At 47.8% G+C, this 15,273-nt stretch overlaps 1 protein-coding gene across 1 annotated transcript in view; it reads left to right on the forward strand.

Moving 5' to 3' along the window:
- Positions 1-15,273, forward strand: part of LAMB1 (laminin subunit beta 1) — a 40,840-nt gene that overhangs the window by 1,345 nt on the left and 24,222 nt on the right. The window contains exons 3-14 of the mRNA XM_084284788.1: positions 1,185-1,320; positions 3,244-3,317; positions 5,007-5,195; positions 5,289-5,352; positions 6,675-6,877; positions 8,170-8,290; positions 8,500-8,688; positions 9,055-9,234; positions 9,634-9,746; positions 10,715-10,794; positions 12,568-12,703; positions 15,071-15,229. Coding sequence (XP_084140914.1) covers positions 1,185-1,320; positions 3,244-3,317; positions 5,007-5,195; positions 5,289-5,352; positions 6,675-6,877; positions 8,170-8,290; positions 8,500-8,688; positions 9,055-9,234; positions 9,634-9,746; positions 10,715-10,794; positions 12,568-12,703; positions 15,071-15,229 — 1,644 coding nt within the window. The remainder of the gene's footprint in view (positions 1-1,184; positions 1,321-3,243; positions 3,318-5,006; positions 5,196-5,288; positions 5,353-6,674; positions 6,878-8,169; positions 8,291-8,499; positions 8,689-9,054; positions 9,235-9,633; positions 9,747-10,714; positions 10,795-12,567; positions 12,704-15,070; positions 15,230-15,273) is intronic.

The following is a 15,273-nucleotide window of genomic DNA, read 5'->3' on the forward strand; positions in this document are numbered from 1 at the left end:
AAATCTGCCAGGCTGTGGGTGCAGGAAGGTGCCCCGTAACCACACGGGGCCGAGCACTTTGCAGGACGGGACCTTTCGGTGTTGGGCAGTGATTTGGTGGGAGAAGGACGAGTGGCTGCAGGGGGCTGAGGCTGCGGGATGGGACAGGAGGGGACGGGAGGGGACGGGTGCCTTCCCAGCCCCGCAGGACTCAATGAAATAGTAAATCCGCATGGCACAGACCTGCCAGCTCACGTGTTCCTGGCTGGCAAAGCACCACGCGTTCGTCTCCCCAGCCACGCTGCAGGGATGGAGCCTGCAGCACTCAGCTGCTGCCGTGCTGGGGCTGAGAGCCCCTGCCGTGTTAGGAGCCCCTCTGTCCCCCCTGCACTGCCACACCTGGGTTATTTGGGGCAGAAACCCTCCCTTTCGGTTCAGCTTGAGTCTTACCTTGCAAGCTTTGCATGGTTTAGGCAGCACTGTGTAAAAATAGTGTACATAGCACTAGTCACGGTGGGTTTTTGTCCTTTTGGTGAAGAAACGCTTGTCCATTTTCCCAAAAAAACACGTGCCAGGCTTGTGCCCAGCTGTCTTGTGGGGTGTGCAGGCTGGGGTTGCGTGCATAGCTTCAGATTGCAAACATGGTTGAAGGTGCCTGGATGCGGTGTAGGTAGGAGCCTGAAGAGCTGGATTCAGCATAGAGCTAACCCCACAGGAAAAAGAGCCAGTCACTAAATCACCCATGGGCTACACGAGCACTGAGCCTGCCTGGAGATGTCCCTACAGTGGAGAAGTTACATCTCAAAGCCAGCTCCTAAAAGCAGGGTTACATCACTCAGGTTTTTGAAGGTGCAGTTTTGCGTGCGTACATTTCAGTTCAGGGATTGTCTGGAGATGCTGCCGCCGGTTGTGAGCTCTGCTGGGGAATCGGCATGCAGGCAGGGATTTCCTGAACCCGCAGCGTGCTCTCACGGAAACACAGTGTATGGAATTCCTGGCATAGCTTCCACCGGGCAATTTGCATTAATGCGAAAAGGTAAATACACTTATCAATTAAAAAAAAACAAAGCCAACACCACACCTTCGATGCCTCCTGCAGGCAAAATTCAGAGGAATGTGATATGGATGGAAAATACTCTTATCTGCAGGAAACAACTACTGCCCCGTGGATAAAATTGGTAATGCCAGTTATCTTGTTGTTTCAGGAGGACAAAAAATGTTTCACATGCGACTCAGAGGATCCCTTCCACGACACCCTCAATCCCAACAGCCACCGCATCGAAAATGTGGTCACCACGTTTGCTCCCAATCGCCTGAAGCTCTGGTGGCAGTCAGAAAACGGTATGCAGCTTGGTGGGGAGACATTCCCTGGGCTGGGAGTTGCTTTCCCTTCTTTTGTCTGCGGGTACCTCTGCGTCTGCTGTTAGCTCAGGGCTGGTAATTGCTGCTGTGGGAGGGATCGTGCTGGTAGCAGTGGGCTGAGTAAAGCTGGCTGCTTTTGTGTGCCCGTAACGAAGCCCCGCGAACCCTCCAGGAGTGCTGGAAAGAGCTCTCTCCTGCTGCTCTGTGAGAATCCTTTCCTAAAAAGAGAAGTTTCCCACCCCGGCTCCAGATCTGCCTCATGTTTGGGCAGAGGCAGCGGCGCAGCCTGCCAGCGGCGAGCATCCCAGGGCAGCGCTGCCAAGCCAGGAGGCGCCGCAGGGCTTCCCCACGCTGCTGGGGGAACCGGGGGAAGGAGGTGGGCTGGGGGCTGCAGGGCCGTGGTCCTGCCCTCAGACCTCCACCTTCCTGCTTTCCCTTCCCCAGGCACCCTACATTCCTGTACTCGCGTGCCAAACGGTAAAATGAACTCCAGAAATGAGCCAGCAATTTTTATTTTTTTTTTCACAATATATTGCGTGTCCGTTTGGTGGCCCTTTATTTTATTTTTCACCCTTCCTCTGCCCTTTTTTTGCTTTTATGGTTTTGCTTTTGGCGGGCTTCCCTACACAAAGCGAGGCATCTAGATTTTCATCCTGCCCTAAAGCCTTAAAGCCAGATGGACAGGATGGGATTTCTGCAAAAGCAGTGGCAGGAACTATCCGACTCTACGTTAAAATAACATGGTAATACTTGTAACATTTCTGTTGTCCAGTAAAGAAAGATTTTCTCTAAATCCTTTTTCTCTAAATCCTTTTTAACCATTTCTTTTTAACAATGTAGATCAGACTGGCGAGCTGCTCATCTCTAGTGGCTCTCTTGTAGCGTTCCAAATAATTCATGTTTTTTGCAACAAGCTTGGCAGCACTCGGACAGAAAAGTTCTTAGCGCATAAGGTCATGAAAATGTCCTTCAAGAGTGAAAAACAAATGATTCTTTCTGTCCAATTCATGTTTTCTTCCACTCAGGCACACAGCAGAAGGGACCATCACTGCACACTCTACATGAAGTCACAGCTAGTTGAAAATTTAAGTGTTTTATCAGTTTGTGCTTGTCATTTCTTAGCCTTCCTCCTCTCTGCAAATCTCACTGGATTTTTGTTTTGTTTCTAACTTCAGCATAATTAGTATCCAGCTGTTCTGAGAGGTCTTTTCACATGGCAAAGTAATATTTCTGTTTTGCTTCCTTTCTGCACAGTCTTTGACTGTAGGTAGTTGTGCAGCACAGCTGGGAAAACCTTTCACTTGTCGTGGTTTCCTGCGGGGGCAGGGCAGGGCTGGGATAGCTGGCTTAGGGGTACTCCAAAAAACAGGTTATAAAGAAACAGTTCCTGCATCTGGATTAACAGGAGAATCCAGAGTGAGAGAAAAAAGATGGGGAACAGTCCCTACCAGCAGTTGGTGAGATTTGGGGTGCCAGGGCTGGGTTGCAGCCCCCATGGGCTGTGTTGTGTGAGGACAGCATGGGGCTGGGCTCAGCATCCTCGCCCGTACCAGCCACCGAGCACCTTGGTGCCAGGATGCAGCCTGTAGCAGTCCTTGTCTTCATCCTACATCTGGCAATGTTACACGCTCTGAGATCACAACAGTGCAGGCTCACGCTTCGGTTTTAGCTGCAGGGTGTCTCTGCAGGTGGTGCATGGCACTCCCTGTGCAATACGGTCCTCAGCAGCCCCTTTCTGTCTCCTTGTACCTTACTAAAGCACTAAATCCCTTTTTTGACATCAGATCCAGATGGCAAAGGGAAGAGGCCCTGTGCCACCAGAGCACAGGGCCTCAGCAAAATGTTGCTGCAGAGGCTGGTGGTGTCCTTGATTGTTGCAGTTCCTTTGCTCTGCCCCTGCAGGTCTGGAAAATGTGACTATCCAGCTGAACCTGGAGGCCGAGTTTCATTTCACTCATCTCATCATGACCTTCAAGGTAAGGACACCACAGCCTTACCCACACCCTCACTAGGGGCCCTGCACAGAGCCCCGCAAGTCCCCTAAAACACAAGGAAGCGAGAGTCCTTTGCATCCAGGTGATGTTTGGGACAGGGGCTCTGTTTGAGCTGTTTAGCCTGATTTTTAGATCTGTCAGCCATTAACTCCTGAAGTCATGCAGGAGTGACTTGTGACTTGAGTTGTGTTTAAACTTCAAGTGTGGGGCCGCAGAAGGAGTCACACAAAATCCTTGCCGTTTGCCTCTCTGCAGTGATTGTGTTGCTAGAAGATCATTACCTAAGTCATATAGTAGCAAGGGTTTTTATTTAAAAAAAAAAATAAAATTGGCCATGCTATCAGTTTTCATTTGGCAAATGTAAAGGTCTTCAGGAAGAAGAAACATCTGTACACAAAGTGTCTTTGTTTCCTTCCAAACAGATGTCTTGGAATGGCAGATTGTGTCCTGTACATCCTAAATCACAGGCAGCCTTCAGCTGAGGTTTCAGGGCCCGCAGGGCTAAATCTCTTTGTATGTAAACAAATTAATCTCTTAATTTATACCCGTCAGCTTTCCAGGAGAGCCAGCTCCTTTGCCTTGAGGCATCGGATTGGGTTTCTTCCCTTGCCTTGAGGTGGTGTCCGAGGTGGAAGGTGGTCACCTCGGGTCCCCTCTGCGGGGCCCCAGCAGTGAGGTACCCTCACCAGGTACCGGTGCCTCTGGGCTCATCAGGAGCTTGGTCAGGAGGAAGGCTGCAGGGGAAAAAGATGGTTTTAGGGATTATTTGCTGGCTTTGTGGGATAGCTGCTCGAGCTGCCTTACCCTGGTGTGCATTTTCTGTCGGGTGAGATACCAGTCTGTAAGGCGGGTGGTGTTTTCAGCCAGGAAGCAGGAAAAAAGGACTTATTTCCAGCTGTGACTGAAATGTTTTTTATGCTTGGCTCCTTGAGCACCTTGTCTGAATCCATCTGGTTGATGAAGGGGCTGCTGGCACTTCTTGCTGCAAGCCAGGTACTACGTTAGTGTCTGTGTTTTGGAATGCGGTTGATGGAAACATTACTGTTGCCACAAGGTTTGGGGATCAAAGGGATTCAAAATCTTTTTAAAAAAATCTCATTAGCTAATTGTTCTGGAGTGGAATACATGCAGGGAAGAAGGAAGGTAGAGTAGGGTTTTGGGACTCAGGGGAAGCTGGGTACAGTACGAGTGAATGAAGCTCAACACCTCGGGTTCCTTAAGGAGATCCCTGCTCAGGGGACAGGAGGTGAGACCCGGTATGTCTCTGTGGAAGATCAGTTGAAGAGGTATGGCAAGGAAGAAGGCTGTGCTGCTTTCCACAAGCAGTGGAAAAAATCCCTTTGTCTCCCCAGAGCCCTGCTTTAATCTCCAGTTTTGAGAAAGGATTTGGAATCTGAGAAACTTGCAAGTTTGGGTGCTTGATTGCTGAATGCTGTCTGGTCTGTGGTTTGATGTGTGTTATTTTGAAGGTCTGCCTCTGAGCAGAATGTAAAATACCAGCAGTAAAGGCTGGTAGAAAAAAAAAAAAAAAAGTAAATATTGGAAATAATCACTGCAGAGAGAGAAGAGATTAAAATCCAGATGTGTGGATAGCTCATACTTAAAAATGTTCAGTGTAAATGCAAACAACTATTAACCAAGTACAATCTCCTTTGGTTTTCCCATCACTAGACATTCCGTCCTGCCGCAATGTTGATAGAAAGATCATCTGATTTTGGAAAAACATGGCAAGTATATAGGTATTTTGCATATGACTGTGAGAGCTCGTTTCCTGGGATTTCAACTGGACCCATGAAGAAAGTGGATGATATCATTTGTGATTCCCGGTACTCCGACATTGAACCTTCAACTGAGGGAGAGGTCAGAGGGTTTTTTTCAATATGCTGATTGTGTAGGCTTTTTCCATACAAATCCTGATTCTCTGAATCTTCTGTTGTTCTGTCTTTCCTCCAGGTAATATATCGTGTTTTAGATCCTGCTTTTAGAATTGAAGATCCGTACAGTCCAAGGATTCAAAGTATGTATGCAGTTATCTTCCAGGCTTATTTGAAAGGGTTTCTGTTCTTAGTTATTTGCTATTTTAAAAAAAATAAGCCACAAATAAGGTCATGCGTTTGCCTTGGTAATAATTTTGAAGTTGTGTGAATACATTTCTGCTATAGCTTCTTTTCCTGACTCAGACAGTGATCTACTGGGAAATAACAATCACTGGTGTCAATTCAAGTGATTGTTCTTATGCACATCATTGTAGTTGGTCCTTTTCTTATTTGTTGAGGGAAATATTTTTGCTAAAGAACCTCCTCCCCAAAATTCATGCAGTTGCTGAGAGAAACCTTGGACATGATCACGTCATTGCAGGGTTCTCAGAAAGCAGAGAAACAGAACTACAAATGTACTTATCTAGAAATGCAAAGTGATGTTAAAATCAACAGGGTTGTGTTTTATGTTTTAGATTTCAGAACATGTAAATCACAGCTTCTGGATGACTGGCCTTGGTAGCAGTGAATGGCTGGTCCATGCAGACGTGGTCATAAACCAAAAATGCCTGTAGCGGGCAAGTAAATCTGAAGTGAAAAAAATCTGAAGAAAAAGAGTGTCTGCTAGTTGCTATATTGCTTGAATCTTTTTTTATACAAAGTTTTAAAGGAGAGAGGGTCTGCTTTCATTGGTTTGAAGTGCTTTTTCAAGCCTTGTTTCGAGTTCATAAGAAAATATGCATAATATCCAAGTGGACGTGTAGATTGAATTAATTACCACATTATTGCCTTTACGCAGATTATCCCTTGAGAACTCCTTTGTGTTTGGTCACTGATGAAGTGTTGCCTCTTTTAACAGAATACGACTAATTAAATCTGGGCAAGTTGGGTGTGTGAAAAAGAAGAATATGTTTGTGTCTTGTTGCCAACTAAGATTTCGGTCCAAAAGGCTCATAACTTTTAAAGCTTCTGGTCCATTTGTCAGCAGTTCCTTAATATCACCCCCATTTTATACTTTAAACCCAAAGTGTAGAAAGAATCAGTGTCTCCTCGGTGGTGCTGGTGTACATGCATTTAATATTTGTGCTTGTGTGTGTGTGTGCCTGCAGTAAAACAGACTAGAACTTTGAATTAAGCTTAAACTAACTTTCACGGTGATCAGCATGTAGTAAATTAATGCAATTTTTGGATGTTAGGGATGTGAAGTGATACGATGTGTAGTACATTAAGTGCTGAAATTAAACCTGATCTAATCTGCCCGTAGGAAGCGTGTTTGGGAAGTCACTGCTGGCTTCCTCCCATTCAGTACAATATCTGGTAAATAACTCCAAAACATGTTTTTTTTTTCTGGTGTCCCCTGCAGACCTCTTAAAGATCACGAATCTGAGAATCAAGTTTGTCAAGCTGCACACGCTGGGAGATAACCTCCTGGACTCACGGATGGAGATCAGGGAGAAGTACTACTACGCCATCTACGACATGGTGGTGCGCGGGAACTGCTTCTGCTACGGGCACGCCAGCGAGTGTGCCCCGGTGGAGGGCTTCGACGAGGAGGTGGAAGGAATGGTGAATATGCTCACTTTTCTCCCCAAAGCTGTTCCTGATTTTTTTTAAGTGATTTAAAAACAATGAAGTGAAGAGATGTGATAGGAGAAATGTGAGTCGCCCTCTGCCCTCAACTTTCAAACAAGAAAACCATTGAAAACTGCTCTTTGTCGGTCAACCTTTCTGCCATTATTGACATTAATCAAGTACAGAGAGCTCAGATTCAGTGAAAGTAGTTCTAGCATTCCTTTTCTAATTATGTTAAAGAGCTGATGGAATTAAAAGGCAGGAAGGCAGAAAGGGAGGGTATTTGTATGGGGCTGGAGATGTGTGTATTGTCTTGGTTGCCCTAAGATTGAAGTAAGTAGGGGCTTCAAAGGATGAAGCACTTTGATGAATCAAAGAAAATCTGCATTTGTATCAATCCTTATCTGCTGAGAAGTGGGGGCTATAGATTTGTATAGTTTTAGCCCTCATCAACAGGAAGTTCTGGAGGAAAATCCTGCTGCCTGCCTTGCATGCTGTTGTGTGAGTGCCCCATCCCTTCTGGCTTGTGGGTTTGCCCATGATTTTTGCCTGAGAGTGGTAAGAGCAGCCCTGTTAATGAGTGAGTTATTAACTGCATGGAAGTGCGGAAGCATAGGGGGAGGTTGTGTGGGTTGCCCCAGGGGCCGCAGGATGCAGGTACGCTCCATTGCTCCGAGCTTTCTCCCAAGGTCTCCTCCACCTGACCAGCAGCAAGACCAGCTTTGCCTCTGAAACTGTGGGTCAGGTGCTGGTAATCCCCGGCATCAAGGGCAGTGGCTGTCACACAATCACTGTTCAGTGCTTATGTGTTGAAGGCAAAGTTGGGCTGATGGATAAAACCCATCCAGACTGTGGTGGTCTCTGCTCTTGGCTTCCAGAAGGATGGCAGGGTGACAGTGGGCTAGAATTGACATGCTTATTTAACTAGATGAGTGTTAACGTCTAATTAACAGATAACAAACAGCTAATTCTTAGCTCTAAGATGCTTTTGTAATTATTTAGGTGGAACTGTGCTGTTCTTGTTAGTGTCAGAAAGCATTTTTCATGCATTTGTTTCAGAAAGGAAAGAAGGACAAGTTTGCATGAGGACATTCCTACCTAGGCAGGCAAGGGATGCTCCTGTGGCCCTTTGTCTTGTTATGCACATTAAAGTCTCCAAAAGTATGTCCATTATGTACTGGCTGCAGGTTGGATTATCTACTTTTTTATCAGCTTTTTTTGTTTCCCCGTCCTCTTAAACCAACTATATTCCTCTCATTTATGTATATATATATTTTTAATGACAGGTCCACGGGCACTGCATGTGCAGGCATAATACCAAAGGCTTAAACTGTGAGCAGTGTTTGGATTTCTACCACGACTTACCCTGGCGACCTGCCGAAGGCCGCAATACTAACGCATGCAAAAGTGAGTTTGGGTAAACTGCAGATGATATTTCTTGCTTTTTGTCTGATATTCCTTGCTTTTAGAGCATTAACGTGTTTTTTGTGTGAGTGGGTTGTGGGATTTGTGACGCTCCGTGAAGTTCTGCATGTTCTCCAGTAGACTTTGGCCTGCCTTTTCTGCAGGCTCGCATCTCCCCTGGGGCTAAGCAGTGCTTTTTGTCATTGTCACAGAGTGCAACTGCAACGGCCACTCCACGCAGTGCCACTTCGACATGGCCGTGTACATGGCCACGGGGAACACCAGCGGGGGGGTTTGTGACGACTGCCAGCACAACACCGTGGGACGCAACTGCGAGCAGTGCAAGCCCTTCTACTTCCAGCACCCCGAGAGGGACCTGCGGGACCCGGACGTCTGCGAGCGTAAGTGCAGCCCTGCTCCTGGGGTAGGGTGGTTGTGGTGCTTGGGCCAGCATCCCTAGGCCTTGCTCTGGAAGATTTAGGGTTTACCGTAGCTCCTGCTCTCTTCTCCAACCCTTTTTTCATCCCAAAGATCCCGGAGAGGAGGTGTTTATCTTGGAGGTCTTGAGTGAGCCTGGCTGTGTTTTGTTTTCTCTTCAAAAATCTGGAAATGCGTTTGGCCGCTACATGTTCAACCCATGTCATGTCTAATCCTTGCGGTAACGGTGCCTGCTCTCTACACAGCAGGCGAGTTTAAATAATTCCGTGTGAGACTTGGCCTTTTCCGCTGCAGCAGTCAATAAAATGTGCCCAATGCTTCCTTCTTAGCCTGCAACTGTGACCCAGCTGGCTCCCAGAATGGTGGCATATGTGATCGCTACACCGATTTCTCTACTGGCCTCATTGCTGGACAGTGCCGTTGTAAATTATTTGTCGAAGGGGAGCGTTGTGACCTCTGCAAAGAAGGTTTCTATGGTCTGAGTGCTGATGACCCAGCGGGCTGTCAGTGTGAGTAAAAACATATGTTCCTTTCTGTGGGATCAAAAGCTCTTTGAGGAGCTGCTAGTGCTGGGAGAGCTTGGTTTCTGGGGTGGTTTTTCTCTTCCTTTCTTTCATGTTTTGCGAAAGGAAAAACATTCCTGGAGATTTGCTGCAGCCTGGAGTCCACCCTCCACTAAAGCTCAGCCCCCCAGCTGATCCTGGTGGAAATAGCAGAACCCTCCGTGTTTGTTTTTAAGCCTCTAAGCCAGGGAAGTTTTACTGGGATGGGTGGTGGGCAAAGTATGCAATTAATCTCTGACCTGGGAAATGAGAGGAAGCTTAAATATAAATATTTAAATGGGATGCTGTCTAAAAGGTAACCGAAGCCCTGTGTTTTGACCTGCTTATTTGTATTTCCCCATCTAGCTTGTGCATGTAATCCTCTGGGTACCCATCCCGGAGGGAATCCTTGTGATTCAGAGACAGGAAACTGCTATTGTAAGCGCCTGGTGACAGGAAAGCAGTGCGGTCAGTGCCTGGTAAGTAGATTATGCTAAGAATAATTAGAAGACGCTGGTGTGAGGGATGCTGGTATGCGGAAAGCAGGGGGCAAGATGCTGGCCTCAGTCTGTGCTCTCCTGCAAGCAGGCGCCTGAGGTCCAGGCTGCAGCAGGCACCTCAGGGTGTGAGGAGCTGTGGAGCATGCTGTGTTATGGATGGGGACCTGGGATGTGTGCTAGGGGAGAGTCGAGGCAGGTGAGAGCATCTGGAAATTAATTCTGGTACTGCAGTGCAAGGAGTAAGACATTAGGGCACCTATCGCAGTTGCTCTGTGAAAATGAGAAATCTGGGGCAGTTCTGCCAGAGCCCATATGTTGCAAAAGACAAAAAGGTCTGAGAAGCAGTGCTACCCAAAAAAAAGAAAAAAAAGATTCTCTATGCTGGCCATTTTTCAGGCAGTGATTAATTCCTACACATATGTTTCCATACATTGTTTACAAGTGCTGGAGTGTTACAGAAACAGCCTGTCAAATAAAGGGATGTGTTTGTATAAACATTGACAGGCTCTCTTATCTGACAGTAAACTATATGGTAAAGCTAAACAAGGCTGGCTGGCTGCTGAGCCAGCTGTAGGGGAACAGCCCTGCACGGGCAGAGCCCGGAGCAAAGCCCCAGCAGCCCACGTGCTGCTCTCTGCTCAGGCACGGTGTGCTGGGCTGTCGTTCTCCCAGCCCTTTGTGGGTCAGGAGCCCACATCCAAAGTAAATGGATAAAAAATAGGGGTGAAACCAGAAAGCTGGAGTCCTCTGGAAGCTTTCTTTTAAAGCTGGGTGGAAAAGGGGTTTGTTTCCAAGCTCCTGAACCAGCCAGAAGGACGGAGGAGAGTGGGTGAGGGTGGTTTTGGCTCTTAAGGATGACAGCCTGGGGTGGCTTATACTGAGTATTGCAAAATAATGCTGTGCTTTTGGGGTGGATGGGGTTAAATCGGTGATGTCTCCTCCTGCAGCCGGAGCACTGGGGCCTGAGCAATGACATGGATGGATGTCGGCCCTGCGACTGCGACCAGGGGGGAGCACTGCACAACAAGTGAGTCCCAGCTCAGTTCCTCTCCTGCAATCATTCACCCCAGCAAGTTTCGCTTCGTTTGCCACCACACCACCTCAGTGTTTTCTGGAGGGCAGCATTTGGGATCGTCTTTCTGCTCTGGCATGCAGAAAGTAGCAGATCTTGATTGCTGCAAGGGGCGATAGAGGCGTCTGCATCTCTTCTGTGCTGAGCCTGCTCTTGGTTTTCTCCCCCACTGGCCCTTTAGCCAGTCTGTCTGTCTGTCTGGAGGGAAACAGTTAGCTGCAGGGCGTTGGATGTGGATCTGCACTGGGGAAGTGGAGGTTGTTCAGACAGAAATGTAGGTTTTGGAGATGCATCCATTGGTAAGAGCATGGAAAGTCCTGCCTTAAATGTCCAGTTCAGGCATTTTGGGCCACCAGACCGCTCCTCCCATCAGAGCAGCTTCCCCTGCTTTAGGTTCATGGCTTTTCAACAGCAGCACATTCCTTTGTCCTCTTTTCTTCTTCCTTCCCTCCGCAGACCCTGTGAAATGTCTGGGTTTTGTCTGAAACCACAGCAGTTTCCCGGGGGGATGGATTAATGCCACGTTGCCTGGTTTGCTCTCTACCATTTCTTGGTTGCCACCACCTGGCTCCCGCCCAGGGCGTGGGATGCAGCACCTGGGGCAGCCACACCTCACCCCAAATTCATCCCCACGCAAACCGCAGAGGTTGCAGCCTTGGCGTCCCCGGAGGGGAAACTTTCCAGCTCCCCTTCTGGGGCAGCTGGGGCACTTCAGCACCTAAAAGCAGACACTGAAGTGAATCTCCATAATTTCAAAAGTTATTTCAGGTATAAATTACCTTTAGACTAGGTTTAAAAAGCCTGGAGATTTTCCAGGAAACCCAGAGAGTTGTGATTTTAGAAAAGATTTCTACATTAAATTTAAAATTTAAGGAAAGCAACATCTTTTGGTGGACTAACAAACCCTCCCATGAGACAGTGTAAGCAGGTCTCTTCAAAAATAAAACCTACCCGCTCGTTCTTCATAGTGCAGGGTGGACTCTGGGGACAATAAAAATGTGAAAAGGCAGTTTGGGGATAAAGCTACACTGAGAAAATAAAATGGCTTGTTATGGAGGAAGTGGACCTGTCCATGCCATTGTGGACAGACCTTCGTTGTCCCACGTCTTTGGCTGTGTCCATCTCTGTCTGAAGGAGCTCAGCATGGTCGGGGCTGGTAGTGCCGTGCAGAGCTACCTTGGGCAACCTCCTGGGACGTGCTTTGTCACGTACAAGAGCAGCCTGACATCCTGGGGCGTGCAGGGTCGTGCATGTTCTTGTTCTGCACAAGCCCAGACGAGCAGATCGGCTGCTTGCATGGCCTGCACGCCTGGAGCCAAAGGACAGACGTGCCTCTTGGCTGTGGATGACTGTAAAAGCAAGCGAAGCTCTCTCAGGACTGTTGTGTGGCCCCGAGGAACTCCTCACATCTGCAGCATTCAGTCCTCTCACCATCCAGACAGGGGAAACCACGCAGGCTGTCTGTTGGAAATGGTCCCTGGCTCGTGCTCACTCCGAGGCCGTGCCTGGGCCCTGGTTGGGGGAACACCAGCTGGGCTGAGCCCTTGGCAGCGCGGATGAGCCAGCTGTAGAGCTTGGGATTAGGTCCTGGTACCACCTCCTGTCTAGATGCTTCTACAACCAGGAGCACTTCTCTGGTGTCACTTAAAATGTAAAAGCTGGAGGTGGCTCTAGCAGTGCCTTGTTGGAGCCAAGCTGCACTCTACATTCACCATTTTTCCATTTTAGCTGCTCGAGTGAATCTGGCCAGTGTGAGTGCCGGCCCCACATGTTTGGACGTCAGTGCAATCAAGTAGAGCCTGGCTATTACTTCATCTCGCTCGACCATTACATCTATGAGGCAGAGGAAGCCAACTTGGGTCCCGTGAGTAGCAGTTTGAGCGTGCCGCTCTGTGGGAAAGCTCCGTTGCACTGTTTGGGTGGTGGAAAGAGGCTGGTTTATGACTTGAGTGTTGTGCGAAGACCATGTGGAAAGATGCCAGACTGAATTCTATGAGAACACTGCCCATCTGTAGCTGTTCGGTCTTAGTATCAATAAATCATGTGGTAATTTAGGGGAGGAAACTTTCCTTTTTTAGTAAGTTTAGAATCACAGAATATCCCAAGTTGGAAGGGACCCTTAAGGATCATCGAGTCAAGTTTCTTTGATCACAACCATACAGTTTAATGTCTTCATCCCTTCTTTACCCCCGGCATATACGCCCATTTCTCTTCTCCCTCTTATCTCACGTGTGGTGGGTCACCAACACTGCCTCTTTCCTTCGGTGCCAGTGACTGGGAGGGATCAGCACACATTTAAACATGTTGCTGTGTGATTTAGGGTTTCTGTGTATCAGTGGCATTTCTTTTATTAATGACCAATGACCAAGCTTAATCATGCAAAAAACTGATTTGTAAGTGAGGATCACTCTCGTTTGTTTTGCCCGCTGGCATGGTACATCGGGGTCTCTGGCTTTTTCCTGTCCCCAAGAACGCAGCCTTGCTTTTAATTCATTAAAAGAAGCTGGGTGATTACATCAATTATCCTTGCCTCCAGCAAGGAGACAGCAATGAGATAATGGTTTCTCTGAAGCAGCAGATTGCAGTCTGCCTGTAATTGGGGCACTAACTCCTAATTTATTTGTTTCAGGCAGAGTGTGGTCACTTTGCTGTTTCAGCCAAGACCGAGCAGTTTGGCTGTCAGATAGCAGTGCGGAGCTCAACTTGGACTGCAGCAAGGGCACTTGAGCTGGCACGAGATTTTGGGTGAATTTGTGTCTGCCCAAGTGGAAGGGCAGTGCCAGGGGCTCGTGGTGCCCAGGGTTGAGGGGCTCAGCTGAAAACCTGCCATGCCAAGCAGAGAGGGAATCATGCCTCATTTTACCTTTTGAAACTGCCTGAACAAACCATTTTAAACAGTGCCAATTTAGGGGAAAAAGATTTCTTCTTCTTTTCTTCTTAATCTGGTGGCAGAATAAGATTTGAATTTCCAGGCAGAGACCCAAGAGGAGACAAAATGAAATGGCACAGAGTTACGGGGGTTTTCAGACGGTGCCAAGTCCCGGTGCACAATCCCCGCATGCTCTCACTCATGTCCTGCCTGAAATCCTTTCTGGGAGCTCCAACCCTTTGTCCAAAGCCAAAGGGTAATAATTTATAGCCTGGCTCTCTTCAAAGAGTGTGAGAATACATGAAGGGACATCCTGGAGTGATAGACGTATTGACATTTCCTTACATTTTATCCCTTTCTACTGAAGCAGCTTCCGTAGGAATGCACAGGATGTTGTTTTATAGCGAGAGCTATTCGTGGATGCAGATATATTTGAAACGGGAAGTTTGAGCATCACAGATTGCCATTTTCTGTTGCCTTTTTCTTTTTTTGCCTTATATAAAGAGTAACAGATAAAAACCTGATGTCTCAGACTGAAAGGAATGGCCAGTATGAGTTTGGGTGCTTAATGGCTAATGATAATTAGGGTCTCTGTTATTCAGTGACACCCTCCAGCAGCTCGATAGCTTCGGTCTGCTCTCTAAATGTTGTTCCAACTAGTGATTTGGCTTGGCCTGGCCTGGTGTAATCAGGAAGCAGTTAGCACTCAGCTCGGGCAGTTAGCGGAGCAGTTTGGTGCCTTTGCAGTAAATCCTTCTGCTACAAACGTGATGTGTGAGTTATTATGACAGAAGAGTTATATCCTGTGCTGGCACAAATCATGCGTCTCTTCAGGGTGAAGTAGATGGTCAATGAGTAACTCACAGAAGGTTTTTAAATTTAATTGCCCACCGCAACAGAGAAGTGGATGAAGAATCGTGCAGTATCATTGAATCTGTCTTTCTCTTAGTGGGCTGTTACATGGAAGGTGTCTGTGCTGTGGCCTCAGAGAGTGGTGAGGCCCTGGCACAGGCTGCCCAGAGAAGCTGTGGATGCCCCATCCCTGGAAGTGTCCAAGGCCAGGCTCGATGGGGCTTTGGACAGCCTGAGCTGGTGGGAGGTGTCCCTGCCCATGGCAGGGGGTTGGAATTACATGATTTTTAAGGTCCCTTCCAACCCAAACCATTCTGTGGTTCTAAGTAGAAAGACAACAGTGTGCATGCACATGTGTTTAAAAGAGAGAACTTCTGTTTTCTGGGATGGAAATCATGGATATGGCGATCCAGAAATGATCCACCAACAGAGCTCATCAGTTCACATGTTCTAGTGGGGCTCACAAATTCAGCATATTGGTATTAAAATCTCTGCTCCCTCTTTCCGTAGGGCGTAAATATAATAGAGCGCCAGTCCACGCAGGACCGCACACCATCGTGGACAGGCATAGGATTTGTGAGGGTCCCTGAGGGGGCGTACCTGGAGTTCTACATCGACAATATCCCCTACTCCATGGAGTACGACATCGTGGTCCGCTATGAGCCACAGGTAGGTCTGTGGGTGCTGTGCCACTGCCCTGTGCACAACTGGTG

This window comes from Netta rufina, assembly GCF_964035555.1.
Source record: "Netta rufina genome assembly, chromosome: 1".
Taxonomy (NCBI): domain Eukaryota; kingdom Metazoa; phylum Chordata; class Aves; order Anseriformes; family Anatidae; genus Netta; species Netta rufina.